We start from the raw sequence: 26,396 nt of genomic DNA on the forward strand, positions 1-26,396 counted from the left end.
GCAATCTCAAACTAAGGAAAATTTCCTAACAGTGAGGACAATCAACCAATGGGATAGTTTGCCTTCAGAAGTTGTGGGGGCTTCATCACTGCAGACTCTTAAGAGACTGGACAGCCACTTGTCTCAAATGGTATATATAAAGTCTCCTGCGTAAACAGGAGCTTAGACTAGAAGACCTCCAAGGTCCCTTCCAGCTCTATTCTGATTACATCAATCTAAGGAAAAGAAGAAGTATGGTGACATCACAGCAGCGTTCCAATATTTCAGGGGCTGCCACGAAGAAGAGGGGGACAACTTATTTTCCAAAACATCAGACGACAAGAAGCAATGGATGGAAAATAACCAAGGAAAGAAGCAACCTGGAACTAAGAGGAAATTTCCTAACAGTGAGGACAATTAACCAGTAGTACAGCTTTACTTTCAGAAGTTGTGGGTGCTTCATCACTGGAGGCTTTTAAGAAGAGACTGGTGCTCGCTTCGGCAGCACATATACTAAAATTGGAACGATACAGAGAAGATTAGCATGGCCCCTGCACAAGGATGACACGCAAATTCGTGAAGCGTTCCATATTTTTTGGACTTGTAAAAAAGGTTAAAGCATTTTGGATAAAAATATGGTGGATTATGCAAAATGTTCTTTAAAAAAAGGATAAAGTTTACCCCTCAGTTATTCCTGTTAGGTATAACCACTGATTGTACTGTTATAGAGACTAACTTGATTTTGTACTTAATAACGGCAGCGAGACTGTTGGTGGTGCAATACTGGAAGAAGGAAGATTTGCCTACTATTCAAGAATGGACATTAAAAGCAACAAACTTAGCAGAGATGGCTAAAATATCAGCATATCTTAAGGACCATTCAGATGAGAAATATAAACTGGAGTGCAGAAGATGGATTGATTATATTCAAGATAAATATGGGACTAAGAAATTCCAGATAGTTTTTGACTGAAAAAGCGAGGAATGATATAATCTGTTTAGAATTAGCCTAACAAAAGAGGAGTTAAAGCTCAAATGAAAGATGATACTAACTTTCTTTAAGTTTATTTTAGAACATCTTTGTTAAAGATTTATACCCTGTATTTGTTCTGGGAAGTGGGGGGGGGGGAGGATGGGGGGGTGGGCTTGGGAGGGGAGGGTGGGGGAGGGGAGGTAAATATTTGTAAAAGCCTTTTTAAAAAAAAATTCAATAAAAAAAGAAGAGACTGGACAGCCAGTTGTCTAAAACGAGGATCTCCAACCTTGGCAACTTTAAACCTAGCCAACTTCAACTACCAGAATTCCCCAGCAAAGCGATGCTGGCTGGGGAATTCTGGGAGTTGAAGTCCTCCAGGCTTAAAGTTGCCAAGGTTGGAGACCCCTGGTCTAAAATGATATAGGCTCTTCTGCTTGAGCAGGGGTTGGACTAGAAGACCTCCAAGGCCCCTTCCACCTCCATTATTCTGTATTCTGTAAATCAGAGAAAAGAGAGAAGAGGAAAAGAAGAAAGAGGCTACAATTCGGTTAACAACTTCCAACAACAGAAGGCGAAGGAAATAGGTAAACCCAACAACGGAAAGAGGGAATGAAATAGGGAGAGGAGAGGAGAAAGGGAGAGGGAAAGAAGAAAGGGAAAAGGAGAGGAAGAACTGGAGGGGAAGTAAGAGTAGGAGAGAGGGTAGGAAAGGGAAGGAGTGGTGGAGAGGAAGGGGAAGTATGGAAGGAAAAGGAAAGAAGAAAGAGAGAAGGAGAGAAGAAGGGAGGGAAGGAAGAAGAAGTACGGTCGTTGTAAAATAAGACGGGCGACCTAGATGGCAGAAAAGCAATCTCGATTATAATTTTAAACGTAGGGAGAGAAAAATTGCTATAAATGTTAAAAGATAACAAACGTTATTAATAATAGCTACGAGATTGTATATTTGGGGATGTATGTAGAAGAAATAACATTTTTAAAACAAACTTTTTTTTTTTAAAAAGGAGAAAACTCTCCCCCACCCCTTCCCTCCCCGGTCACTCCAGAGAGACAGGAATCCACCTCATTAGCAGAGCTGCTAATCGTCTGGCATCCAGGGTGATTATCCGAGAGGATCACATGACTCAATCCCATCAGATCTTTCGACTGGGTCAAACCAGAGATCTTCCACTTCTGGCTGCCGGGGCCGGACAGGGAAAAAGAGAGGGAGAAGCGAAGGAGGGGAGCTTTGGTTGCCCGCTTCTTCTGCCCTGACCAACCCGCTCGCCGGCGTCCTTCCCACGGAGCTCCGTTAACTCTGATTCTTTGGCCGGGCAGAATTATTGCACCCCCCCCCCCAAAAAAAAGAGCTTTCCACAGCTTCATTCCCAGAACTTCCAACTTTCTTTCGCCCCTGCCAGCGGGCTGCTTAACCCCTCGCTCCAAATCTAAGCCCCCGTCCCCGCCTTTCGGGAGACACCACCACCCCGGCCATTCCGATGACTTCTGGGGGGCTGGCGACCCCTTCTCTTCCCCCCATCGCAGAAGACCCTCCTCCCAGTGGCCCCCGCCTGCCTCGCCCCTTCCTCCAGAGCCTCCGGATCCTCTTCGAAATCTTGGACGATCAACGCCAAGGGACCGTCCACATCTCGGAAATCGAGAGCCGCTGGGGTCGGGGCGGCTCTGGGGTGGCCCCGTCAGGAGACCACCAGGAGATCCCAGCCGGGGTCTTGCAAGCCCTTCAGCGGGTGGCGGAGCCGTGCGGGGGCTTTTTAAGTTTCCCCCGCCTAGTGGCCGGGTTGAGAATCGCCCTCCTCCAAGCCGAAGGGGAAGGAGCCGCGGAGGCGGAGGCGGAGGGAGGACGCGGAGCTGCCCAGGTGAAGAAGACGAGTCGGACACGTAAGTGGGGCGGGGGGAGGAGGAGAAGGAAGAAGAGGAGGAGGGCAGGATTGGAATGATGGGGTTTGGGAATCGGGGTGGTTGAGGGGGCCTTCGTTTTTTGCAAGAGAAGCAAAATCAAGCAAGAGAAATTCTTTAGAGATTGGTGGTCCCAAAGGTGCATTTTTTTTCAAGAGGCAACTGGACTTTCTGTTTTTTTTTCCTTTTGAAGACGTTTCGCTTCTCATCCAAGAAGCTTCTTCAGCTCTGATAGGATGGAAGGGAATGGGAGGATTAATATTCCTAGCAGAGAGCTGGTCATTTGCAGTCTTTTAGAGGGTCCTTGAAGCACCTGGAAGCTTGCTGATCAGAAAGGTCGGCAGTTCAGCAGTTCGAATCCCTAGTGGTGCGTAACGGAGTGATCTCCCGTTACTTGTCCCAGCTTCTGCCAACCTAGCAGTTGGAAAGCATGTAAAAATGTGAGTAGAAAAATAGGGACCACCTTTGGTGGGAAGGTAACAGCGTTTTGCACGCCTTTTGGTATTTAGTCATGCTGGCCACATGACCACGGAGACTTCTTTGGACAGTGCTGGCTCTTCGGCTTTGAAACGGAGATGAGCACTACCCCCTAGAGTCAGGAACGACTAGCACATATGTGCGAGGGGAACCTTTACTTTTACCTAAAGCACTTTATCTGTGTCCTTTAGCTATACAAATTGGAATGAACACCCTTTAAAATAGTGTGAGTAGGAATGGATTTCCAGAGAAAAAAAAATTGCATACTACAGGAACCATTTGCACCACTCAGGTGACCCTGAGGACACAAATAAACCTCCAAGTGGTCTCAATGACTCTCTAAAAGGATGCAAATGACCAGCTGTCTGCAAGGAGTATAAATCCTTCCAATCCCCTCCATCCAATCAGAGCTGAAGAAACTTCTTGGATGAGAAGGGAAAGTCTTCAAAAGAATAAACGAAGAAAGTTCAGTTGCTTCCAGAAAAAGCATCTTTGGGACAAGCAAGAGAAATGATAAATCTCGAGGTGGCCACCAACATCCAGAGATGGAGTGGCAAAGGATCAAAGGAGGACTGGACTACAGATAGTTCTTGACTTACAACCTTTCCTTTAATGACCGTTTGAAGTTACAAAGGCAGTGAAAAAAGTGACTTTGGATCATTTTTTACACTTAGGACCATTGGTGCCTCCCCATGGCTACATGATCAAAATTAGGATGCTTGTCAACTGACTGATATTTATGACGGTTACAGTGTTCCGGGGTCACGTAATCACCTTTTGCCACCTTCTGACAATGGAGAAGCCAGATTCACTTAACAACCAGGTTAATTTAACAACGGTAGTGATTCCCTCAACGACTGTGGCAAGAAAGGTTGTAAAACGGGGCAAAACTCACTTAAAAATGATCTTGCTTAGCAACAGAAATGTCATATGGTCATAAGTCAAGGATTACCGGTATTTAATTTTTAAATTCATCCTGCAATTTTAGAATTCTAGATTAAATCTGGAAATAAGTGAGATAAGAAGAGACACATAAGAAAAATCCTTCCCCCCCCCCAACTTATGGGGGACTCTTCCTAAAATGCTTGTTTTATGGATTCTTCTGTTTCATCTTTGGATCTTTGTTCAAACCTCGTTTCGAAAATTGTGCTGGGCTTTTGCCATCCAGCCTGGGAAAATGCTCTAACCCAGATTGCGCAGAAGGATTTCCGCTGGAAGAGTTTAAGAGGGAAAGTGTTCCCGTTTTCTCTGCGGGAAATTAATTTAGATTGCCTTCTGTTTCTTTCCAATTTGCTGGATCAATAGGCCTGCAGTTGAAAATTGGGAAGCTGACATCTGAGATTAGGGACTGGCAGAATGGATGAGTGCCATGCCTTTAAATAACAGGAAAGTAGGCCAGAAAAAAATGGCTAATTAAAACAAAAAAGCCTTGAGCTGGAAGAGTTTATTTTGTGGAGTGCCATCGGATCAGGCAAAAAAAGGAGAAAAGAATACAGAGCAATTTGGACTGCATGACTATGGAGATTCTCAGTCATCCAGGTCATGGTTGCCCCAAAGGTGCTTTTTCAAAAGGCAACTGGGTTTTCTTGGTTTTTTCCTTGATCCGAAGAAGCTTCTTGGATAAGAAGCAAAATTTCTTTAAAGAAAAACAGTTGTGTTTTGAAAAAGCACTTTTGCGAAAATTTGGATTGCAGAAAATCCAGCAGGTGACTTTTTTTTACAGCAAGGGAAATCTATATATATATATATAAGCCAAATACCATTCATTCATCATGAAATCTCCAGAACCATAAAGCCTAAAAACATGAAATTTGGCATCCATGTTCCTCTTGAATTCTAGGTGCTTGCTAAGAAAGGATTTTTCGAAATAACCATCAGATCATCAGTATTTCTTATACAGTATTTCTTATAGTATTATATATTAACACGCATCAATGCTAAGGAGTTAGACATTCTACTCCCCCTCCCCACCTGAAAGGACCTCTGTTCCTACTGCCAGTTGCCTTATATGGGCATGGCATGGCAGCGTGTGACTCATTCAACCTGCGAGCTGGGAATTTAGACATTCTACTCCCCCTCCCCATCTGAAAAGAACACTGTTCCAACTGCCATTTGCCTTAGTTTCACATTCTACATTAATTTTCAAGCTTTAAGTGTCAATTTATCAAGCCTGATTGTAACTACTTATTAATTTTCAAGCTTTAAGTGTCAATTTATCAAGCCTGATCACATAGTTTCTTAGCGGAGCACGGGTATCCAGCTAGTAATATTCTACTGGGGTCCTTTGAAAATGGGCAAATGCAATTCAGATAGTCCTCAATTTACAACAGCATGTTTAGTGACTGTTCCAAGTAACAATGCTCCTGGAAAAAGTGACTTATGACCGTGTTTCACACTTATGTCCATTCCAGTTTTCCCTGTGGTCATGTGATGCTTGGCAGTTGGTTCATATTTATGACAGTCCCGGGATTATGTGATCACCGTCTGAGACTTTCCGACAAGCAAAGTCAATGGGGAAGCCAGATTCACTTAACAACCACCTTACTAACTTAACAACTGCAGGAATTCATTTAACAACGGAAGCAAGAAAGGTTGTAAAAAATGGAGCAAAATTCACGTAATGACTTTTTTCACACTTACAACCATTGCAGCATCCCCGCATAGCAATTGGTTCATACTTATGACCATTGCTGTGTCCAAGGACCATGTGATCCCCTTTTGCAACCTTCTGACAAGCAAAGTCAATGGAGAAAGCCAGGTTCACTTAACAACTGTATTACTAATTTAGCAATTGCAGGGATTCAGTTAACAACTATAGCAAGAAAGGTCATAAAATGGGGCAAAACTCATTTAACAAATGTCTCACTTAGTGACAGAAATTTTGAGCTCCGTTGTGGTCATAAGTCAAGGACCACCTGTCTTGGCACCCAAACCATAGTAAGTAACCATTTAAAATGAGCCAGTTTCATTCACGCAATAAGGCCAATCAGTGTACAATGAGTTCTTTGATTTTAATCTTTCTTTAAACCATAAAAGTACTCTTTAAATAAATCAGAAGATTTAAAAGTCAGAAAGTGTGATCATCATTACAGGTAGTCCTTGACTTACAACCACAATTGAGCCACAAATATCCTTTGCTAAGCAATGCAGTTTTAAAGTGAGCTTTGCCCCATTTTACAACTATTTTTTTGCTATGCTTGTTAAGTGAATCCCTGCAGCTGTTAAGTGAATCAAGCAGTCATAAGTATTCATCAGTTGCCAAGTGCCCCAGTTTTGATCCTGTGATCATGGGGAGGCTGTAATGGTCGTAAGTGCCAAAATTGGCCATAAGACACTGCCACTGCAACTTTGAATGGTCAGTGAACGAATGTTGAGGACATTTTTATATTTAAATCTTCATGGAAAACGATATCTTGGAGTTGGCCAGCAGTGCATAACACAGGCACAAAACTGTTACTGTCGCTCCCCTCCCTCTGTGGTCTGTTTCAAGTTATTTTCCTTGACTTTCCTCCAAATTAAAAGGAATAAAACTAGCACAGACATGTCAATCACGTGGCCCACGGGCTGGATCCAGTGCGTGATAGGCCGCGGAGTTGCCCTGGAGATGGCAAGGGACCAGCCCCTGCCATCCTGGGCCTGGCCACGCCCACCCAGTCAACTGTGTTGACTAAGCCACGCCCACCCCATCTCCCCAAGGACAAGCAAAACCGTGACGTGGCCCACGATGGGATTGTATTTGACACTCCTGAACTAGCAGATTTCACATGCCTTCAGGTTGTCTCCAGGTTAAGAACAGAGGGGGGGGGGGAACTGCGCCATTGTGAGTGCAGCTCAGGATGACTTTGGCTTGCATCCATAGCAGCAGTGGCGGGATCACCGGTTCGGTGATTGCGTGCTTCACTCCGCATGCGTGCACAATTTTAACAAAACATACCTTCCACATTACTTCTGGGGAGTAACACAGCTGAGGCGCGGCAATCCTCTCTGTCACACGAATCAGTTGAGAGGATATAGGTAAGTAAAGTGCAGGGGCGGGCGGGCACACCTGATCGTTGGAGCAAACTGGTTCGCTCCCCAGCTGATTGTCGGAGCTACCGGTTCGGTCGAACCAGCTGAATCCCACGGCTGCATAGCAGGCTATGAACCAGATAAAGTCATTGTCATGGGGACATGTCAGAAAGAAGGCCCTTTGGGCGAGGTGGAAAACGGGGGAAAGGCCTGTGATAGGATAAGAGAAGGGAAGACTTTTCAGATGGAGAGATAAGGAGGAAAAGACAAATAGTACAAAGAATAAATCAACCAGCCAAAAAGGGAACAAAAACACCACCAGCAATCACCACACAGATGAGCATAAATTAACTCCAAGATTAACATCAGGCCCAGAGGTGGTATTCAGAAGGTTCTGACCAGTTCTGGAGAACCAGTAGCGGAAATTTTGAGTAGTTTGGAGAACCGGGAAATACCACCTCTGACTGGCCCCGCCCCATCTATTCTCTGCCTCCTGAGTCCCAGCTGATCGGAGGGAATGGGGATTTTACAGTATCCTTCCCCTGCCACACCTACCAAGCCACGCCCACCAATCCATGCCACGCCCAGAGAACCAGTAGTAAAAAATATTGAATCCCACCACTGATCAGGCCAACAATCAAAAAGTAAACAATACCCCAATCAATGAACTGCCAAACAAATAAACAGTCCAAACAAAGAACTTGTAAAACTACCTTCACCAACATTGATAGGGTAACCCATTAGAATATAAACTGAGAGGAAATCCCACTCCTTACTAGCCTTGATGCTGTTACCTAGTTTGGTAATGAAAGGACTGTAAGAAAACAAGGAAGCCCAGAGAACACCGAGGACCCCTCATTCCAACTCTGAGCTACAAATACTCTCCTTTTACTAAGACAAATACTAGCTAGGGATGTGATGGTCTAACTTTCCTTCTCATACTACCAAAGCCTTTTCTCCTCCACCCGGCATCAACATGACCCCAACAAGCCGACAACATACGGCCAGGGATTGAGTGCACCTAAACCGGGCTCCCTAGACTGTAGAGATAATCAATCCTCTTACCAGATGCTCTGATCCAACTCCCAGCCGCCCAAGGATAAGGAGCTTTCCTTAATGGGCCATGCAGAGACCGGAGGCCGGCAGGGTGGGAGTGGGATTAGAAAACTGCAGAATTAACAACAAGGGGGGGGGGGCTCTCCTTTCTCTCCCAATTCTCCATTCCTTCTGGTCAGCAGATGGGCTTCCTTTATTCTGCACTTTCTCCATTGGACACCCCCTTTGCCACTTCCTTATGCTGGACTGGATTTGTGAAAGAAAGATCAATACTGTCATCTTTCTTTCCTTCCTTCTTTCCTTCCTTCCTTCCTTCCTTCCTTCCTTCTCAATTACTCCTTTCCTTATCCAAGAATAGATTTGTTAAAGAAAGATCAACACCATAATCTATCTATCTTCCTCCCTTCCTTCCTTCTTTCCTTTCTTCCTTCCTTCCTTCCTTCTCAATGACTTCTTTCCTTTTCCAGGAATGGATTTGTTAAAGAAAGATTTACACTGTAATCTTCCTTCCTTCCCTCCTTCCTTCCTTCCCAATTACTACCTTCCTTATCCAGGATTTTGATTTGTGAAAGAAAAATCAATACCATAATCTTCCTTCCTTCCTTCCTTCCTTCCTTCCTTCCTTCCTTCCTTCCTTCCTTCCTTCCTAACTTCTCAATTACTTCTTTCCTTATCCAGGAATTGGATTTGTTAAAGAAAGATCAACACTGTAATCTTCCTTCCTTCCTTCCTTCCTTCCTTCCTTCCTTCCTTCCTTCCTTCCTTCCTTCCTTCCTTCCTTCCCAATTACTACCTTCCTTATCCAGGATTTGGATTTGTGAAAGAAAGATCAACTCCATAATCTTTCTTCCTTCCTGCCTTCCAGCCTTTCTTTTCTCTTTATTAGTTGTGTTTGTATATCACCCCTTCATTGTCTTTGCAAAATGATTTGCAAGCAATGTAGCTACAGAGGAAACATAAAGAAAAATAAATAAATAAAAAGAGCACAGAAAACAGACAGCATAAAACCGTCAATGAGATTCCGATCGGAACTATGTGTGCCTGAGTTTTTGCAAGCAAAACAACCCAACACATTACTTCCTCCAATTGGTTAAAGCATAATTTCTACCATCCCAGCGAGTCTTTAGCTAAGCAGGATGGAGACGACATAAGCAACAGATGGGGAACGGTTGAAAGTAGCTCATGATATATGGGATTGACCTACACTGTTTCTGGAAGTCCAATTTATCTGTCTGATAAATATTATTGTTTTGAAGCTGGGCTCCAATTCCATTCTTTTGGACTTCTCATTTCTGGTTTAGGAGCTGTATCTAAATCTGTTTTTCCTTGTGTTATGGACAATACTTGGATAATGGAAATGCACACAGTTAAATCAACTATTTTTGCTGATTTATCATTTTTAAGTTGAGAGGAGGTAAATCACTGGGAGCCTAGGGTGTCATCCTCTTTTGAACTGATTGGAATTTTAATTTAAATAAAATCTAATGCTGGATTTGTCCTTGCCTCACTCACTTTTGGGAATGTGATCCCTGGGTAGGGCTTTCAAACATCCAAGAGGGAATTTGATCTATGCCAATTATTTGGTTGGGAGTAATGGAGCTTGTATTTAACAGAATAACAGAGTTGGAAGAGACCTTGGAGGTCTTCTAGTCCAACCCCCTGCTCAGGCAGGAAACCCTATACCATTTCAGACAAATGATTGTCTAATCCCTTGTTTAAAACTTCCAGTGTTGGGGCATTCACAACTTCTGGAGGCAAGTGGTCCCACTGATTAATTGTTGTAACTGCCAGTCAATTTCTTCTTAGTTCTAGGTTGCTTCTCTCCTTAATTAGTTTCCATCCATTGCTTCTTTTGATGCATCTGGAAGGCATCTTAGATTGGGGCTCATAAGAAAAGTTTACCATGATATTTTTGGATTATATTGGTGGATTGTGAATTGCCACCCCAACCTTTCTGGGGTTCAGGAAAAAAATATATTATTAAACTGGACAGAGAAATGGACAAAGTTAGTATAGGTAGTCCTTGACTTAATTGAGCCCAAAATTTATGTTGCTCAGTGAGACATTTGTTACGTGAGTTTTGACCCATTTTACGATCTTTCTAGCCACGGTTGTTAAGTGAATCATTGCAGTTGTTAAGCTAGTAACATGGCTGTTAAGTGAATCCATCTTCCGCATTGAGTTTGCTCGTCACAAGTGGTCGCAAAATGGGATCACGTGATCTCAGGACACTGCAACCGTCATAAATATGAACCAGTTGCCAAGAATCTGAATTTTGATTACGTAACCTTGGGGATGCAATGGTCGTAAGTGTGAAAAATGGTCATAAGTCACTTTTTTCGGTGCCGTTGCAACTTCAAACGCTCACTAAATGAAATGTTATAAGTCAAGGGCTACCTGTAGTTTCCTCCTAGCGGTCTCATTGCCTCGGCCTGGCTAGCCAGAAGCCTGATTTGCGTTTATTTTTCCAACTGTCAGTTCCCCTTAATTGAATTCGCGGAGGAAGGGAGCCTGATTCTTCGCACGACTTTGACCCAAGAAGATTTGCCCAAATGCCTGCCAGGATGAATTAAGTCAAGAGCGGGAAGCAGCAAAGCAGAGCGCGCTTCCGATTGGGCAAGGGATTTAAGAGGCCTGTCAGCCTCGCAGAGAATATCCCGTTGGCAACGATGGAAGGGCTTCGGTAGGCCTTCCGGCCGACAGCTGATCCCTCAGCTGCGGTCTGTGCAGTGAGGAGACGGTGGCTGCGGCTTCAAGCATTTGGCAACGAGCCTCAGGCGTCCTTCCATCTGTCGAGCTGACCCAGAGTTGCTTCGTCGAGCAGCTGCCGCACGATCCGTGGCTGATGGCTGGCATCCCCCCCCCAATCCCATGCCCAGGAGGCCTTGTGTATTGAGGGGTGACCTGGGTGGCCTTCCCCGTTTCACGCACCTGTGCCCCTTCATTTTGTGGGCCCTTGCACCATACGTAACTAACGTATCTTTGTGCACCAACTCAGGAAGCTCAAACTGCCCAAGGAGCTGCTGATTCAGTTCTACAGTGACCAAGCTCAAATTACAAATTATAAACAACCAAGCTTAAATTATCCCACTTTGGATACATTATGTGAAGGCCCGGCTCTCTAGAGAAGTAGAATAAAAGAGCAGAGTTGGAAGGGACCTTGGAAGTCTTCTAGTCCAATCTCCTGCTTAGACAGGAAACCGTACACCACTTCAGACAAATGGTTATCCAGCATCTTCTTAAAAACTTCCAGTGTTGGGGCATTCACAACTTCTGGAGGCAAGCTGTTCCACTGATTAATTGTTCTAGTTGTCAGGAAATTTCTCCTTAGTTCTAAATTGCTTCTCCCCTTGATTAGTTTCCACCCATTGCTTCTTGTCCTGCCTTCAGATGCTTTGGAGAATAGCTTCATTTCCTTTAATGATGGAAAAGGTGGAAAGAGAGAGAAAAGGATGACCATTATCAACTAGCAGTAGGGAGATCATTGGAAGATTTGAAGGACCAGTTGAGGGACAGATCATCATGGAGAAAAGTGATGTAGTTGCTAGGAAGTGGCACTGACTTGATGACACGTAGTCAATCTATCGATCTTAAATAAGATAATAAACAGGAGATCACGAAGCAATGAAGAATCTTCATGTATGTGATGAACAGCTTTTTACTCATTAATTCTGTCTGTAGGAGATCAGCAATGAATCTCATCAGGACCAAGGCACCTCTAGCTCAGTTAATCAATTATTAGCCCTTGTAACTAGCAGCTTTAATTAAAGGGCTAATTAGATATCAAAAAGGACCTCAGCACCCTTTTTACCAGCTCTGTAATTGTATCTTTAATGTCAGGGTTGTTGGGAGAAGTGAGGATTCCCTTCTATTTTTTTTCATGCCCATTCTCATTCTATTTCACATTGGCTTTTGAAATGAATTTTGTGAAATATTTATTTTGGTATGAGAACATGTAGTGGTATGTGATTCTGAAGAAGCTCCTTGGATGAGAAGAAAAACATTTTCAAAGGCAACCCCCCCCCCAAAAAAGAAAGTCCAGTTGCCTTTTGGGGGGAAAAACACCTTTGGGACAACCATTATATGGATGACTGAGAATCTCTATACATACTCAATATATAGGAGGTTGCAGGAACTGAGTATGTTTAGTTTAATGAAAAGAAGGACTAGGGGAGACATGATAGCAGTGTTCCAATACCTCAGGGGTTGCCACAAAGAAGAAGGGGTCAATCTGTTTTCCAAAGCACCTGAGGGCAGGACAAGAAGCAATGGATGGAAACTAATCCAGGAAAGAAACAACTTAGAACTGAGGAGAAATTTCCTTACAGAACAACTTGCCTCCAGAAATTGTGAATGCTCCAACACAGAAGAGCCGAGGTGGCACAATGGTTACATGCAGCACTGCAGGCTACTTCAGCTGACTGCAGTTCTGCAGTTCGGCTGTTCAAATCTCACCTGCTCAAGGTTAACTCAGCCTTCCATCCTTCTGAGGTGGGTAAAATGAGGACCCGGATTGTTGTTGGGGGCAATATGCTGATTCTGTAAACTGCTTAGAGAGGGCTGAAAGCCCTATGAAGCGGTATATAAGTCTAACTGCTATTGCTATTGCTATATTGGAAGTTTTAAAGAAGAAATTGGGCAATCATTTGTCTGAAATAGTGTTTCCTGCCTAAGCAGGGGGTTCGACTAGAAGACCTCCAAGGTCCCTTTCAATTCTGTTATTCTATTCTATTCTATTCTATATATCTCACCAGGTTTCCTCAACTGGCTACTGAGGAAAAGAAAGATAATTGTGTTTAGCAAAATCCCATTTGAGGGTGTTTGGGCAGGACAAAAAAAAAGGGGATGCATGAGGTCCACTCAAGATTTTGGTTTCCTGACAAGAAAGATGATAGGAGTGAAGAAGGCTGGCTTGGTCCAAATCCACCACCTCAATGTGCCACTTAGAATCTCCAGAAACCTATTGGAAGTTGCAGCTTTCAGGAAGAGAACAGTCCGTGCTAGTTTTATTGAATTAAATGTCTCAGGCACTGGATCCTGTCAACAAGAACAAAACAACAGATTAAGAAATTTCATTTAGAAGAAGTCTGTTGCATCTCAGAATTTGTGTTTTTAATGCCTTCCAACCTGTACCAGCGCCTATGTTTTTGTAAAATCATCTGGCAAAAATATAACCAAATGATTCATAGTTGAAGGGAAGAGGGGAAATCTAAATAAAAAAGGCCTCCAGTAACCTTTTCTCTCTCTCTCTCTCTCTCTCTTTATCTCTCTCTCTCTCTCTCTCTCTCTCTAGGAGAATCTGATGGGAAAGGAGTCACTCGATCCAGGAGCACAAACAGCTTCTTGTCCCAAAGTGGACGGTGCAGGATGATCCCAAAGGAATCACGTAGACACACCATTTCTGGTGCCGTGGAATATGAAATGGTAGGAGGATCCAGAGAATGATTCCATGGGGCTAACTAAAAGTTTAGTTTCCTCTCCTTTTCCTTTTCCTTCCCTTTTTCCTCTCCTCTTCCTTCCCTTCCTTTCTTCCTCTCCTCTTTTCTCCTTTTCCTCCCCTTCCTTCTTCCTCTCCTCTTCCTTCCCCTCCTTTCTTCTTCTCCTCTCCTTTTCCTTCCCCTTTTCCTCTCATCGCCTTTTCTTTTTCCTTTTCCATCCCTTCTTCTCCTCTCCTCTCCTTTTCCTTCCATTCCCTTCTTTCTCTCCTCTCCTCTATTTTATTTTATTTGGAGTTTTTTTTCCTCTTCCTTTCCCTTCCCTTCTCTTCTTCCCCTCATTTTCCTTTTCGTTCCCTTCCCTTCTTCCCCTCCTTTCCTCCCCTCTCTCCCCTTAAGAAATACAAATTACTTTTATGCATGGCACAACAAAATCACGCATACTCAGATACACCTGTATGCTCTGCTCTCTTAAAGGTTTCTAAGTTAATACTTCAACAAGCCACAAGGACAGGGAAATAGAAATTGTGTAATTTGGGCTGATCTGAAGTGCAGTCCTCTTGCATTGCCACCTTTCCCCAAACCTTTCTCCATCCCGTTCTCGCGAGCCATTGTCCCTGTCCCACTTGGGTTTGAAAAAAAATATATACGGGATAAAATGCTCTGAATAAATCCACTCCATCAGCGCCTGCTGATTCAGTATCAGAAGTCTGGTGGCAAAGTTTTTAGACATTCAAAGAAGTTAATCCTCACCCTGCTGCTCACCTCTTCCATTTCCGAGCTCACGTGGGCAGCTGAAAAGGCTGGGCTTAGAGGTCCTATTATCCGGGGCAAGTGAAGCTTGAAGTCTAAGCTGGCCTGCTTTGAGAACTGCTGAGTTCAGCGGAGTGGGGCCAAAACCCGAATTTTCCAGACATTGAGTATATACACCCTCTACCGGGGCAGGGGAAGGGTCACGGGGTGGGAAAGGAACACAGAATAAAGCAGAGGGTTATGAGTTGGGGAAAAGGAGGAAAAAAAGAACAGGCAGCACAAATCAATGGAGAAGAAGAGCGCAGATGGAGAAGCCAGTGGGAAAAGCAGAGCAGAGGGGGCAAAAGCTAGAGAGAAAGCCACCAGGAGTAGGGCGTGAAAGTGTGGCTACAGATGAAGAGGCAGCAGGGGTTGGTTTTGGGGCCGCTAAAGAAGGAAAGGGATAGACAGATGGAAGGAAAAAGGGGGGTTAGAGGGGGAGAAAGTCAAGGGGAGGCTAGGAAGGGGTGGTGGTTTAAAAGTGGGCACGGAAGTTATCTGTTGAAAGAAGGAGGGCTAGCAGGATTTAAGAAGGAGAAGGGTGATGGTGGAGTGGTCCGAAGGAGCTGATGGGTGGGTTGCAGGAGAAACAGGAGGAGGAGGAGTTGTCCATGTGGGTTTTACACCCCTGAGTAGTGTGATGGTTGCAGCTGGAAATCTAAGCAGACCAAAGAAGTGGTTTACAGAATCCTAGAATTGGGAGGGACCTCAGAAATGATTTAGCCCAACATTCCAGCTCAGCGGAAGGTCTACCAGAATGTCTATGACAGCTGACCAGCCAGCCAACTGAAAGACCTTCAAGCTCACCACTCCATAGGTCAGCCAGTTGCTTTGGCTGGCAGCTGGCACAGTCGGGATCTTCCAGTTTGAAGTCCAAAGTAAGGGTTCTCTGCGTTTCTCCTGCCTGCCACCCCGGGGCCAGCATGGCAGTTCAAGGAGGCTACACCATCCTCATCATCCCGCTGGGAACGGCCCTCAGCAATCTCCACGCCTTGCGCTTCTTTCTCTGGGTAAGCTTAGGGATTCATGCATTCGTCCATCCGGCATGTGCCTTAAACAATATTTATTTGCTGTGGAGTTCTGGAACGACAGGTACGCAGCAGGTGAAATGAGGAGGACATTGCTTTTTCTCCATAGAAGTCCTTAAGTGCTGGAAGTGTCTTCATTGATATTGTGCTCATGCCTAGCAGGCACCAAGCTCTGTCTTGGAAGCTTCCTCGAGAGTTGTATTTTCTCGATCTTCTGGAGAGAGGCTGAGCTGGTTCCTCTTGGTATAGATTTGTGTTTGTGTGTGCATTTGTCTCTGTGTGTTCATGCTCATGTAGACTTAATTATTAGTTTCTTCAGTACTGCTAACATTGCCAACAATTGTTTAGTTTGGTAATTATGGTTCTCCAGTGTTTATTGTGGATGTTGATGCCATTGCAAGCTACTCTCAAAGCTGATTTTGATAGAATTCCATGTGCAGTTTTACCACGCTGTAGAATTTTACTTTAAAAGTAAAAATAAAATAAAATACCGGAGGTTCAAATTAGCTGTTCAACCAACTGAGCTTCTTCCAAAGAGCCAAAACCCTTCGAATCTGCTTCTGGGTATGAAGAGGAGAAACATTGGGGTTTTTTTTGTTGTTGTCATGGGTAGACAGAATGAGGTTATGAGGTCGAGCGTCTTCTGTAACTATAATACAATAGAAGAGTTGGAAGGGACCTTGGAGGTCTTCTAGTCCAACCCCCTGCTTAGGCAGGAAACCCTATACCATTTCAGACAAATGGCTATCCAACATCTTCTTAAAGATTTCCAGTGTTGGAGTATTCAAAACCTCTGGAGGCAAGTTTTTCCACTGATTAATTTTTTTAACTGTCAGGAAATTTCTCCTCAGTTCTAAGTTGCTTCTCTCCTTGATTAGTTTCCATCCATTGCTTCTTGTTCTACCCTCAGGTGCCTTGGAGAATGGTTTGACTCCCTCTTCTTTGAGGCAACCCCTGAGATATTGGAAGACTGCTATCATGTCTCCCCTAGTCCTTCTTTTCATTAAACTAGACATACCTAGTTCCTGCAGCCGTTCCTCATATGTTTTAGTCTCCAGTCCCCTAATCATCTTTGTTGCTCTTCTCTGCACTCTTTCTAGAGTCTCCACATCAGATGGGAGCTTATCCAAGAAAGATCCATTCTAGAATTAAAGAGAAATTTCCTGTCAGGGAGGACAATTAATCAGTGGAATGGCTTGCCTCCAGAAGTTGTGGGTGCTTCAACCCTGGAGGTTTTCAAGAAGAGATTGGACAGCATTTGTCCAGAGTGGTCTCCTGCTTGAGCTGGGGGTTGGATTAGAAGACCTCCAAGGTTCCTTCCAACTCTGTTGTTGTGGCTATCAGCCCCTTTTGTGTCTCAGATTAAGTACACCGCCCCCTTGGTGCTTTCAGTCCTTGGAACTGTGGGCTGAGCATTAACTCTTCTGAATTCAAATCCATCTGCTCCTAAATTATGGATCTTGGGGGAGATGACTTAATACTGTAGGTCTCTTTTCAGAGGATCTTGTGTCTAGTTAAAAGTGCTCAGGGGTCATTGTAAAAAAATTCTCCTGGGAGTCAAAGAAGCAGCAAGCTGCACTGATTAGTTTCTCTTTCTTTTCCTTCCTTTCTCGCTCCCTCCCTACTCTTTCTTTCTCTCTTTCTTTTCCTTCCTTATTATCTTTTTCTTTCCCTTCCTTCCTTCTTTCCTTTCTTTCTATCCTTTTCCTTCCTTTCTCTCTCTTTTTCCCTCCTCCCTTCCTCTTTCTCCTTCCTCCCTTCCTCTCTCTTTCCTTCCTTCCTTCCTCTCTCTCTCCTTCCTTCCTTTCTCTTTTTTCCTTCCTTCCTTTTCCTTCCTTCCTTCCTCTTTCTTTCTTTCTTTCTTTCTTTCTTTCTTTCTTTCTTTCTCTTTCTTTCTTTCTTTCTTTCTTTCTTTCTTTCTTTCTTATCTTCCTTCCTCCCTGCCTCTGTCTCTGTTTCTCTCTGTAGATGAAGCAGATGCAGCAGCTGGAACGAGAACGGGATGCCTTGTTGCAAGGCCTGGAAATGGTTAACCAGGTACGCGACTGGTTACAGTGCCACCTGCTGGAAGCTCAAAAACGCCAGAAGCACATGGGAGCCCAGGCGGTAAGTCAGGACGGGCAGCCTTTTTGTCTGCCACGACTGTGGTGGGTCTTCAGGCACAAGCTGAGCATCGCAAGCAGGGCTCCAATAAAGAACACGTGGTTGCCGGGCCAAGTGCGGCCTGATGCAGCTCTAAGGTGGATGATTGCCAACCCCCCTGTGAGTAATAACAAAAACACACAGAAATTGGCTTTGTACAAACATACCCTAAACTTTGCAGGTTTTGCACTTCCTAAAAGCTTGTCTTTGTATTTACTTGTGGAGTCAGCGAACTCCTGATTGACTGCAATATGTCATACGGTCTAGTACAGGTAGTCCTCGACTTACGACCACAACCGAGCCTCAAATCTCCGAGACATTTGCTAAGTGAATCTGGCCTAATTTTACAACCTTTCTTGCCACAGTTGTTATATGAATCACTGCAGTTGTTAAGTTAGTAACCTGGTTGTTAAGTGAATCTGGCTTCCCCGTTGACTTTTGCTTGTCAGAAGGTCGCTAAAAGAGGATCGCGTGACCCCCTGCAGCCGTCATCAGTCTGAGTCAGATGCCGAGCGCCTGAATTTTGATCGCGTGACCACTGGGATGTCGCAATGGTCGTAAGCTTGAAAAAACAGTCCTAAGTCACTTTGTTTTGTTTCCCGTTAACATTTTAATTGAGTTACAAGGTAAAATAAGATACAAAAGAAAATGGGAAAACAATGAGGAGAAAGTGTGTGTGTGGGGGTGCAGGGGAGAAAAGTGAGGAAGGATTAAGATAAAGAAAAAGAAACATTGACTTCCGACGCTCTCTCTTGTAGTAAAACAAGGCATTAATAAGGGACGCAGTGGCTCAGTGGCTAAGACGTTGAGCTTGTCGATCAGAAAGGTGGGCATTCGACGGTTCGAATCTCTAGCGCTGCGTAACGGAGTGAGCTCCCGTTACTTGTCCCAGCTTCTGCCAACCTAGCAGTTCAAAAGCAAATAAAAATGCAAGTAAAAAAATAGGAACCACCTTTGGTGGGAAGGTAACAGCGTTCCGTGCGCCTTTGGCATTTAGTCATGTCGGCTACAGGATCACGGAGACATCTTCGGACAGCGCTGGCTCTTCTGCTTTGAAACAGAGATGAGCACTGCCCACTAGAGTCGGGAATGACTAGCACATATATGCAAGGAGAAGCTTTACCTTTACCTAAGGCATTCACATCAAATCACAACTTTTTGGTTTCTTCCATAATAATAATAAACTACAGATACTAAATGAACTGTTGCAAATTGAGGTCTACCTGTAGTTAAGGCAATAGGCCAGAAACCCAGAGTTAGTGAGTTCAAATTCCACCTTAGCCACGAAAGCCAGCTGGGTGACCTTGGGCCAGTCCCCCTCGCTCAACTCAACCCAACTCAAAGGGTTATTGTTGTGAGGAAAATAGGAGGAGGAAAGAGTATATTAGATGTGCTCACAATGTTGAGTTACCCATGTTACGGGGTCTTTCGGGCCTCAAAATATGCCCTAGGCGCAGTGTTTCTCAACCTTGGCAATTTGAAGATGTCCTGACTTCAACTCCCAGAATTCCCCAGCCAGCGAATGCTGGCTGGGGAATTCTGGGAGTTGAAGTCCGGACATCTTCAAGTTGCCAAGGTTGAGAAACACTGCGCCTAGGATTTTTTGTTGGAGGGGGGATGCAGGGGTGAAATCCTCCCGGTTCAGCGCAGTTTGGCAGAACTGGTAGGGATGATTGTCCTTTGTTCTGCGAACCGGTAGTAAAAAAAAAAACAACTTCCGAGGATCGCGCAGCTAGATGAATACATAAACGAATAAATGAAGTGTTATAATACATCTGGACAGCATTGGGTGGCTAACGAATCCAAATAAAAAATAAAGTGATTTTTTTAAAAGGTAGAAAACCATTAATGCGATTTGCCTAAAGCAAACTATTATACTAAAGTATTATCAGCGTTATTTATGCTAAGAGTCCTTTACTGAATACCTAATCTTATTGTCGCTTCTTATTGTGGGGGAAAGCAACTGCGCCAAAGTGGAATCCGAAATTAAAACAGGAAGGGAATATGCAATTAAATCACAAGTAATTATATGTAACTAAGTCTTCCGACTTCCATGGTAGATAGCTAGTCCTTGACTTACAACAGTTCATTTAGGGACCATTCAAAGTTACAGCATCACTGAAACAAGTGACTTATGGCCATTTCTCACACTTAATGACCTTTGTAGCATCCCCATGATCATCTGATCGGAATTCAGAGGCTTGGCAACTGGTTCATACTTACGTCCGTCCCAAAGTCATGTGATCCCCTTTTGCGACCTTCTGAGAAGCAAAGTCAATGGGGAAACCAGATTCGCTTAACGACCATGTCACTAATTTATCAATCGCAGCGGTTCACTTAACAACTATGGCAGGAAAGGTCGTAAAGCGGGGAAATGCTCACTTAAGAAATGTCTCACTCAACAACATAGATTTTGGACTCAATTATGGTCATAAGTTTGAGGACTACCTGTCGCGGTTGACGTCTGAACTGCAAAAATTCTCTTTTTCCTTATTTCTTGAACTGGAATGTTTGGGATGCACATGGGATTTCCAGTTTTGAGACTTGTTGCTCTGTTTTGCACAACTGCAGAATGAGTGTCGAGAGTCTTACTCTAAGCAGAGCTGCTTGCTGCTGGCCAAGATCCAGGAAGTCAACCTGTGCTTGAAAAATTTACTCACTTCTTCTGGAAAGGTCAGTAGGCCTGAAGGGGTGGGATTAGAGAAGACAGAATACAGGTAGTCCTCAACTTACAACTGTTTGTTTAGTGTAGTGTTTCTCAACCTTGGCAACTTGAAGATGCCCGGACTTCAACTCCCAGAATTCCACAGCCAGCATTCGCTGGCTGTGGAATTCTGGGAGTTGAAGTCCGGGCATCTTCAAGTTGCCATGGTTGAGAAACACTGGTTTAGTGGCTGTTCAAAGTTGAAAAAAAAGGAACTTATGACCGTTTTCCCCACTTAACCATTACAGCATCTCCACAGTCATGTGATCAACATTCAGAGGCTTGGCAACTGGTTCATATTTATGACGGTTGTTGCAGTCCCATTTTGGGACCATCTGGCAGGCAATCAAGGGAGCCAGAGTCATTTAACAATCGTATTACGCACTTAAGAACTGCAGCGCTTCACTTAACAGCCAGGGCAAGAAAGGTAGTAAAATGAGGCAAAACTCACTTGACAAACGTCTCACTTAGCAACATAAATTTTGGGCTCAATTGCAGTCGTAAGTCGAGGACTACCTGTAACAGATTTGGGAGGGCTTTGGAGGTCTTCTAGTCCAATCCCCTGCTCAAGGCAGGAGACCTTATACTATCCAGGCCGAATGGTTGTTAGCAATAGCAATAGCAGTAGACTTATATACCGCTTCATAGGGCTTTCAGCCCTCTCTAAGCGGTTTACAGAGTCAGCCTATTGCCCCCAACAATCCGGGTCCTCATTTTACCCACCTCGGAAGGATGGAAGGCTGAGTCAACCTTGAGCTGGTGAGATTTGAACCGCCGAACTGCAGATAGCAGTCAGCTGAAGTGGTTGCAGTACTGCACTCTAACCACTGCGCCACCTCGGCTCAGTGTTTTTGAAAAACTTCAGTGATGAAGCACTCACAACTTCTGGAGGCCATTTGAAGTTACGAATTCGCTGAATGAGTAACTTTATGAGTGGTCCTTGCATTTATGACCCGTGCAATGTCCCAAGCTGTCCATCTTTCCAGCCAACTCTGGATGGCTCTCAATGACATTTTAATTGTACCACGTTCTTAGAACGTTTCGCAAATGTGTGGATGAATAGGGTCGTGGTTTCTCCTGAATAGATATTTGTGGTCAGAATTTGGCCAGCAAAATAGCACTTCTTCATATTAGAGACAAGCGTGGCGATGAGTCACACATAAATTGTGTTTTCCCCCCCCCCCACAACCCTTTTCTTTGCAGAATGAAGTGCCACTCAAAAATTGGGGGGTTCCCTGTTCCTCTCCAGAAAATCCATTTCACCAGCAAGCCATTGTTGTGCTAAAGGAGCAGAACCATCTGTTGACCAAGGTAAACTACCAAGTGTCAGGATTCCAAGTAACACCCACTCACCCCCCAACGAAAGAAGACTCCGAGGCTTGAGTTCCATTTTATTAGAGATGTCATATTGGCACATCTGGGAAAACCCGAATCTGAAAGTTTCCAGGTTTTCCCCACCCAAATGAAACTCCAACCCCTGCCCATCACCACATGATCCAATCAGGCACTGTCCAAAACTGGAGATGCCTCCCAGTCACACCATCGGCAGCTGCAGGGAAAGATGACCTTGACTCTCTGAGAAAAGAATGTTGTTATGACTATATATCTCCCCTACTCCATATAATCCCCCCTCCTATTTCCCCACAGCAGAAAATGTGGCAGGCCTGAAAGCCCAATGCAAAAGATGGCTTCCAAGCCTGACACCAAGGCTGGCTGATCTCCTTTAGATGGAAAAGGGGATATTTGATTTAAATTGTATTTGTAATGTGTCTATGGAGATTCCCAGTCATCCAGATCATGGTTGTTCCAAAGATGCTTTTTTTCAAAAGGCAACTGAACTTCCTTGTTTTTTTCCCCTTTGAAAATGTTTCCCTTCTTAGCCAAGAAGCTTCTTCAGTTCAGTTTAGTGAAGAAGCTTCTTGGATGAGAAAGTGAAGTGTTTTCAAGGTTAAAAAAAATGAGGGTGACCAGTTGCCTTTCAGAAGAAGCACCTTTGGGTGCCAGATTGATCTACTAGAAATGGAATCCAGGACTGTCCCACAAAGAAAGTGTACCTGTGGGTTTTAGGGTGTACATTGGTACAATATTAAAAGGAATTCACCTGACCCAGTAATTCACTTTTGAGGGTTTGACAATTAAGAATAATTCTTCTCTGGTAAATGAACAAGGACTTTTTGGTGTGCTGTGTGAACAAATCTAACAATAGAAGAACTGCTATGGATCATTATTTTTATTATTTTATTTTATTATTTTATTTATATTTTTATTTTATTTTATTTTATTATTTTATTATTTTATTTTATTATTTTATTATTTTATTTTATTATTTTATTATTTTATTTTATTATTTTATTTTATTATTTTATTTTATTATTTTATTTTATTATTTTATTTTATTATTTTATTTTATTATTTTATTTTATTATTTTATTTTATTATTTTATTTTATTATTTTTTTAAAAATTATTTATTTATTTTATTATTTATTTTATTTATTTATTTATTTATTTTATTATTTTTATTTATTTATTTATTTTATTATTATTTTATTTAATTTGTTTTATTTTTATTTTATTTTATTTTATTTGGAATGTTTGGTTGTTGCTTATTTCTCCCTAAGAGAAAATAGTACTTTTCCACCATCTGGAACGGTCAGGAGAAATAAAATTTTAACCCACTGAGAAATCTTTGATGGACTGCAATACTAAGGAATCTGTCAATAGCAGGTAGAATTTAATATCTCCCTTTGTCATAACTGCTCCTTGGGAATCATTTATAGGTTCAGTTCAGACAATCTATTCTTCTCCTGTAATATGATTTGCCTTTGGAATATAAATTGGTCATCTTAAGTTTGAACCACTCATCTGGCTATCCTGCATTTTGTATTGGAATCCATGATAGGGGTGTGGTGTGTTTGTGTGTGTGTGTGTGTTTGTGTGTGTGCGCGCGCGCGCGCTTGAACATGGGTAGTTCATGGGTAACAATTAATTTGCTGTAAAATTAGTGGCTGTAAGTCAAGGACTACCTATAGCCAATAATAAACCAAAAGATTCTGATTGTTTGCAGTATTTAAGAATTCAGCTTGCATCTATGACGTGAAATTGTTTTATGAGGTCCTCTGGCAAGATATTTTTTTAAAAAAATATAATCTTTATATAAAAACACAAATGGTTGCATGAGCCTCAATGGGGCCTCCTGATGTAGTTGAAAAGAGAAATAGAAATAGCACTTATGTACTGTTTTACATTTACCTCCCTAAGCGGTTTACAGAGTCAGCCTTTTGCCCCCAACAATCTGGGTCCTCATTTTGCTGACCTCAGAAGGATGGAAGGCTTGAGCCTGGTGAGAATCAATCTGCCAAATTGCAGTAAGCCGGCAGTCAGCAGAAGTTGCCTGCAGAGCTGCATTCTAACCACTGCGCCACCAACATGCAACAAAGGTTGCGCTCCATTCTCTTTCCCCTCTCATGCATCCTGGTATGAAAACATAGTAGAGAGTGGACAGTTTGTGGCCCTCCAGAAGCTACTGAACTGCCATTCCCATCCTCCTCACACCAGCCGTGTAAGATTGATGGGAGTTGGAGTACATCAATTCTGGAAGGACCAATGCTTGTCCTTCTTTGGTTGCTCAGTAACATGGCCCCAAAGGAGGCCGAGGGAACCTCTTGAATTGGGAAGTAAGCAACCACAAGCTCCTTCCAAGAGCAGGAAGGCTCCGAGGATGTCAGATGGATGGAAGAAATGATGCTACTTATGTCATAATCATTGATGTCTACTTGGTTAACAGGAGGTGTCCCAAAAATGCCATCGCATTGCACAATTGGAAGAAGAAAAGGCATCCCTTTACAAGCAGCTGAAGGAGAGCTGGGGTTATAAACTTCCCAGCCACAAGGAGTTCACCTTCATCTGACCAGAAGCTCAAGGATGGGTGACCATAAACTCTTCTGCTTCACAGTTGGCCGTGCTTGGGACATCACTTTCTTTGGGGACTCCAAACGACGGCCCACGTCAAGTCTTTTGTTAGGAAAGAGGCCAACAGCGTTCCTGTCTGTCCTCTAGGGCTAGGTTTGTTGGAGAAACATCTCGAGATGGTTGGTGATTGTTAGAATGGAAAAGGTGAACACGAGGCTCTTTTGAGGTTCATTGAAAAAATAACCGGTGGAAGGGAATGGATCAGGAGATGGACCAGAGGGCAAACAAGGCAAAGCTCACAAGTGCTTGCTTTTTTGCCTCCCTTTGTTCCAACATGTTTCAGATTCTTACTTCGGCTATGAGGTTGAAAACCTTCTCTTACAACAACTTCAGGACTTTGAATCCTGTAGCTCTGGACCACAGATTCGGGAGCCCAGAATTCACATCATGGCAGTACATTTCCCCCCTAGGATACCTGTGTTGAAGTAACTGCCCTCTGTATTATTATTATTATTTTTCCAACCCAGAAAAAGAGCACATACCTATCAAAGGCCTTTTCATTCAGAGACCAAATACGTTGGTGATCTCCTAGGTTAACACATTTTGCAATCTCTCCTTTGATATAACCTGCAAATATTGAGCCGTAGTTCTGTTGTTCAGTTTTGTATTTATACCGGAGTGGGGCTGAGTGACTACAGTATTACTTTCCTGTAGCTAAGGGAAATGAAACCAAGAGATATTTATGGCAGAAAAAGAACGATGAAGTATGGCCTACAGTCTGCATTTAGCTGTATTTCCTTTCCACATTTTGGAATATTGTTTCTGTAATCCAAATAGCAATAGCACTTATACACCATAAATAAGTACTTAAGTAATTGCACTTATTTACCACAAATAAGTGCTATTGTAATATAATAAAGCACTTCACAGTGCTTTTACGGCCCTCTCAAAGTGGTTTACAGAGTCAGCCTCTTGCCCCCAACAATCTGGCTCCTCATTTTACCCACCTCGGAAGGATGGAAGGCTGAGTCAATCTTGAGCCTGTGAGATTTGAGCTGCCGAACTGCAGCTAGCAGCCAGCTGAATTAGCCTGCAGTGCTGCACTCTAACCACTGCGCCACCTCGGCTCTTACATCTAGATCAGTATTTTTTACACTTGGCAGTTTTAAGTTGGGTGGATTTTAACCCAGCGTGTTGGCTGGGGAATTCTGGGAGTTGAAGCCCATCTTAAAGGTGCTGAAGTTGAGAAACACTGTTCTAGATCAATCCTGCACTTGTGGGTATGGTGCCAAGGTGGCGCAGTGGTTAAATGCAGCACTGCAGGCTACTGCTAGATCAGCAGGTCAGCGGTTCAAATCTCACCGGCTCAGGGTTGACTCAGCCTTCCATCCTTCCGAGGTGGGTAAAATGAGGACCCAGATTGTTGGGGGCAATATGCTGACTCTCTGTAAACCGCTTAGAGAGGCCTGAAAGGCCTATGAAGCGGTATATAAGTCTACTGCTATTGCTATTGCTATTTACATTTTCTTTACATTTTCTTTCTGTTTTCCTGATTCCATTTGATACTTTTTCTATTCCTTTCTTCCTTCTTTTGTTCTTGAAACAATAGTGACATCCCCAATTAATAGGATCAAATATAAACTGACAGGTAGAAGTTCCCCAACCTCACCTGAACACCGTAAGCACCTGGAGGGGAAGGATCAGTCAGATTAGCCAGTGTTGGATGGACGAAATCTTTGATTTTTCATTAGTGGTCTTCTTGTTTTCAAATTGTTGGGAGACAGAGGTATCCTTCGTAGGAAAGAGCATTTGCAAGAGTCAGAATCCTAACTCCGACCTACAATTAGCAACGCTGGTTTTATAACTAACAGGAGAGAGTTACAGATAGTCCTCAACTTACGACTACCACTGAGCCCAAATTTTTCTGTTGCTAAGTGAGATATTGGTTGAGTTTTGGCCCCATTCTATCACCTTTCTTGCCACAGTTGTTAAGGG

At 43.4% G+C, this 26,396-nt stretch overlaps 1 protein-coding gene and 1 non-coding gene across 3 annotated transcripts; both read left to right on the forward strand.

Moving 5' to 3' along the window:
* Positions 1–468: 468 nt before the first annotated feature.
* Positions 469–575, forward strand: LOC148047822 (U6 spliceosomal RNA). The gene has a single exon (XR_015696192.1). It is a non-coding gene; the product is annotated as a U6 spliceosomal RNA (small nuclear RNA).
* A 1,496-nt stretch (positions 576–2,071) lies between these two features.
* Positions 2,072–24,415, forward strand: SAPCD1 (suppressor APC domain containing 1). 2 transcript variants are annotated; one of them, XM_087708499.1, is made up of 6 exons: positions 2,078–2,830; positions 13,683–13,813; positions 17,613–17,750; positions 20,358–20,459; positions 21,694–21,801; positions 24,277–24,415. In XM_087708499.1, the coding sequence occupies exons 1-6, from the start codon at positions 2,431–2,433 to the stop codon at positions 24,397–24,399; spliced, it is 1,002 nt and encodes a 333-aa protein (XP_087564625.1). In that variant the 5' UTR covers positions 2,078–2,430; the 3' UTR covers positions 24,400–24,415. The 2 variants fall into 2 exon arrangements, with proteins under 2 accessions (XP_087564626.1, XP_087564625.1); XM_087708500.1 differs by lacking the exon at positions 20,358–20,459 and having other exon boundaries at positions 2,072–2,830.
* Positions 24,416–26,396: the final 1,981 nt, after the last annotated feature.

Source organism: Thamnophis sirtalis, unplaced genomic scaffold (genome assembly GCF_051295495.1).
Source record: "Thamnophis sirtalis isolate CommonGarterSnake01/CBP01778 unplaced genomic scaffold, rThaSir2_p1.2 scaffold_3, whole genome shotgun sequence".
Classification (NCBI taxonomy): Eukaryota; Metazoa; Chordata; class Lepidosauria; order Squamata; family Natricidae; genus Thamnophis; species Thamnophis sirtalis.

What these genes read in the sequence shown, in the direction of transcription:
- SAPCD1 (XM_087708499.1), top strand. Translation starts at nt 2,431, where the DNA reads ATGACTTCTGGGGGGCTGGCGACCCCTTCTCTTCCCCCCATCGCAGAA. An exon ending in GTGCCGTGGAATATGAAATG is followed by an intron (nt 13,814 to 17,612) that starts GTAGGAGGATCC and finishes TTCTCTCTGTAG; the next exon opens with ATGAAGCAGATGCAGCAGCT. An exon ending in AGAACCATCTGTTGACCAAG is followed by an intron (nt 21,802 to 24,276) that starts GTAAACTACCAA and finishes CTTGGTTAACAG; the next exon opens with GAGGTGTCCCAAAAATGCCA.